The sequence below is a fragment of the Halyomorpha halys genome, unplaced genomic scaffold (genome assembly GCF_000696795.3).
Source record: "Halyomorpha halys isolate HHAL.00 unplaced genomic scaffold, Hhal_1.1 Scaffold136.1, whole genome shotgun sequence".
Classification (NCBI taxonomy): domain Eukaryota; kingdom Metazoa; phylum Arthropoda; class Insecta; order Hemiptera; family Pentatomidae; genus Halyomorpha; species Halyomorpha halys.
This window is the reverse complement of record NW_027111614.1, coordinates 780,958-784,957: the sequence shown is the minus strand read 5'-3', so window position 1 is coordinate 784,957 and position 4,000 is coordinate 780,958. Positions and strand designations below refer to the sequence as shown.

Sequence of the window (4,000 nt, the reverse complement as noted above, 5' to 3'; positions counted from 1 at the left end):
AAATAAATAAAAATTTAACGAATATTAGCAAAATTAAATAAAATATAAATGGCGTTGATGACCAATGAAGTTTGGCGCCACTAAACAACCAAACAAACAAACACAGCATTTGTTTTGAAATATTTTTTTTATTTAATACACTATAAATTCTACAATATTTGTATCTTGTTTTTTATTTCGTCCTGACGAAGCACTACTGAGTGAGGCGAAACGTTAGTTAACAATAAATAGTTTTCTTTTACTATTTTGATATATTTATTGACCGCCATTCGGACTATCCTACAATAATATTATCATAATTTTACTTATTATAAGTATTTAGTTTACAACGTCTATTACACTTTATTGTTAATATGATAAATAAGATCATTAAGAATGGCCGAAACGTAGTAGAGACAAGAATATGAAGTGTAAGACTATATAAATATTTTTATTTATTTGTTCTAATATATTCTACACATTATTCACTATTTTCTTATCATTTAAGTTGATCTTACTTTTGATTATCGGATTTTATAAATGTAATCATAAATATATTGATGATCAAAAATCTGTGTGCGCAAATATAAAATTAAAAATTATTTTCTATCCTTGTTTAAATTTATTTATTTATTTTTTATTATATATCTATTTTTGTACAGTTGCAGGTGGCTGTTTGAACCATTGGCCACTACTGTTGGTAACTTGTCTGGCAGCACTGTCGTGACGCAACTAGTACCTCAACAACCAACCACCAACCATCCATAACCATATCAGGTCTCAACCATTTCCACCACCTCTTCAAGTTCTGGAAACCACCTTACCATGAATATGAGACAGTTCCTGTCAGCTGCAACCTACTAACCTTATGTTTATCCAGCAAACTCCTTCCAGGTATATTTTGAAAGAGTCGGTTGTGATTTAATCATTAAAAATTTGTGATTTAATCTGTCCCGAGTATTACAAACCATTACGATTCACATATAATGCTTTTCGAACGCAGGCATCTCTTATCAATTAAACTTATGTAGTATGTTCCATAATTTTTAGTGATTGAAAATATATTGATAAAACTATTTTATAAAAAAAAAATAAAATAAAATAAAAATACAAAATTATATGGTATTTCAAATTCTAAAATTGATTATAGTGGATGAAATGAAAAATCTAAATAAGAAATATTTTTAGTCTAAAAACTCCAAAATAGCATAAAATAAGAAACATACTGGATTTATTTTATCATTTTTCGTGAACTCCATACAGTTTTATTATTAGTGCTAAACACTTCCTGAATGATAAATTTTTTATTTTTGGGAAAAAAGTTTTGCAACGAAAAAAAATAATAATAATTTGATTACTAATTTATTTTGTGTTTAGTCTAAATTTTTAATAATATAGTTATTTACATCAAAAAGTTTTTAGTGATCACCGTGTAATATTTTATTTTACAAATAAGGTGGCTTATATTAATTTTATGTTAGTACTATTAAATTTTATGTAGGTCTTTCAAGATGCCGGAGTAAAGGCTAGATAAAAATTCAGTGCAATTTAGAGAAAAAAGTTAAAGAAAAATAAAATACTGGGATGATGACTTGATATTTATTAATTTTTTCTGCTTACACCATATTTAAAAAAATAATACAATCTTAACTACAGAATACATGTATATGATAGTTATATAATTTGAGCAGCGAGTCAGTATAATTGAATGAATAGTTATATAATATGTAAGATAGTCTCGAAAAATTATTTTTTAAACTTAATTTTTTTTCACTGATTGGAAATATGTTTCCAATCAGTAATACATTTTTTCTTCGTATTAATATAAAAATTTTAACAGAGGTAAATGATATCTTCCTAAAATATTCTAACCCTGGCTTTCTGAATCAAAATTTGACTATATAACTAAATTTCGTATTTGGTAAATTCTTCTATATTAATTCACAAATATTATTATTAATAGCAGTGTTCTATTTTGATTATTGTTAAGTATGAATTAAAAGAAGGCTACAGGGGGGATATCATTAAGGAGTCAAATTTTCAGAAGAACAAATTTTATCTCAGAAATGTTTATTATTTAGACTTCATCAATATAAATTTAATTTTTGCAAATATATATATATATATATTGTAGGGAGATAGTCCGGGTGGCGGTTAAGGGATGAAAATAGTAGAAGACAAATATTTATTGTTAACCAACATTTCGCTCCACTTTGCAGGGTTTCGTCAGGGCTAAATGAAAAAAACAAGATACAATAACATAAAAACAACTCGAAACAATTTTATACAACAACCAAACAAGTTTATAAAGTATATAAAAAAAAATTAATAATAACAATATAAAGAAGTAATATACATGTAGGTAGACTGGAAACAAGTTACTAATAAATTTAACCAGGTGTGATAAAATTCTAAATACAGATCTAGACAAATAAATTGTAAGATAGTACACATTAAAATTAGTTATAAATATGGTTAAGAGGTTGGCGTAAAAGGTAAAACAGATAGGTGAAGAGAGATATTAAGATAATTGATAAAAAATAAACAATAAAGATATGGGTGAGTACCTGTCAAATTGAAACACAGCAGCCGAATGAGAAAAAGAAGGAAATCATGTATAAAAGTGTCTCCCACTTCCAAGGCAAACCGTTAGGAAGGGTAAGATTTTTTATAATATATTGATTGGATAGATCCCTATCTATGTAAAGTGGGGCGAAACGTAGGTTAACAATATTTATTTTTCTGTTTTGATACCTTTATTGACCGCCACTAGAATTTTCTTCCTACAATATATATATACTTAATTAATCCACAAAACGAAGTAACTCTATTTTTATCAAGAATAGATAGTTACAGTTTCTGATAGATTTATGGATGGTAAAGTCAAAATATGTTGAATTATATTGTTTAATTCTAAATAATAAAATTTTCTGAGATTAAATTTGTTCTTCTGAAAATTAATGAAAGGTGAGATACCCTCCCATGTAGTCTTCATTTAATGCATACTTAACAATATAGAAAACAGAACACAAATTGTATTTGTGAATTAATATAGAAGAATTCACCAAATACAAAATTTAGTTAAATAGTCGAATTTTGATTCAGAAAGCCAGAATTAGAATATTTTAGGAATATGTTATTACGCTCTGTTAAAAGTTTTATAATAATAGGAAGTAAAAATATATTATTAATTAGAAACATATTTCCAATCATTGAAATAAAATTTTTTTTTTATAAACCATCTAACATATTATACAACTGTTACAATTTACTTCATACGGTCAACTATCTTCTTCCAAAATAAAAATTATATATACACAAAGCAGTATAAAGTCGAAAAACTCCGGATGATGGTTCTGTACCACGAGTACTACAAAAAAAAGTCCACTTGACCCATTTTCGATTCTCAACCACGAGAGCTGATTGTCAGTTTTTGTGGTTTTTTTCTGAATAATACGATTTTTCATCATTAAAACAGCCATATATCCTAAGCTGTTAAAACGCGTGTTACACAAAATTCTAAACCAATTTTCAATATGGTTACAATAGCGAAAGTTTTAAAGTAATGAAAAATTTTGATTTTTTATTATGGAAAAAAAATTCTAGTCTGAGATTAGTAAAATTTCACTAAAACATCTCCTTTAAGTAAGCTTTCCAACACTATACTCACTTTCGATCATCTTTCAATTTGTAAGGTAATACAAAATTTACGGTAGAAAAATGGTTTAACAAAGGGAGGGGAGCTGTGAAGAAAAACATACTGTCTATAATTAAAACACAGTTTGATAAATTTAATTTCGATTTTGAAACATTTCAATAATTTTGGATAAAAAAAATGTTAGTAAAATAGTGAAAATTTAAGGCAACAAGTGTTCAAAATGGGCTTTACCTTGCTGCAAAGAAAGTCTTGTACTTTGTCTCACCTGTTCTACAGTTACGCTAAAGGTTAGTACCTGTTGTAACTGATGCGTTAGTACTTCAATTATATGTCGCAGTTTTATACCTGAGTTATATATATATA

General features: G+C 26.6%; 1 protein-coding gene across 1 annotated transcript in view; it reads left to right on the top strand.

The window, feature by feature from the left end:
• LOC136796296 (uncharacterized) overlaps positions 1-3,722 on the top strand; it is a gene marked incomplete at its 5' end in the record, with an annotated part of 45,527 nt that extends 41,805 nt beyond the window's left edge. The window contains 1 exon segment of the mRNA XM_067049705.1: positions 642-3,722. Within this exon segment, the coding sequence (XP_066905806.1) occupies positions 642-706 (65 nt within the window).
• Positions 3,723-4,000: the final 278 nt, after the last annotated feature.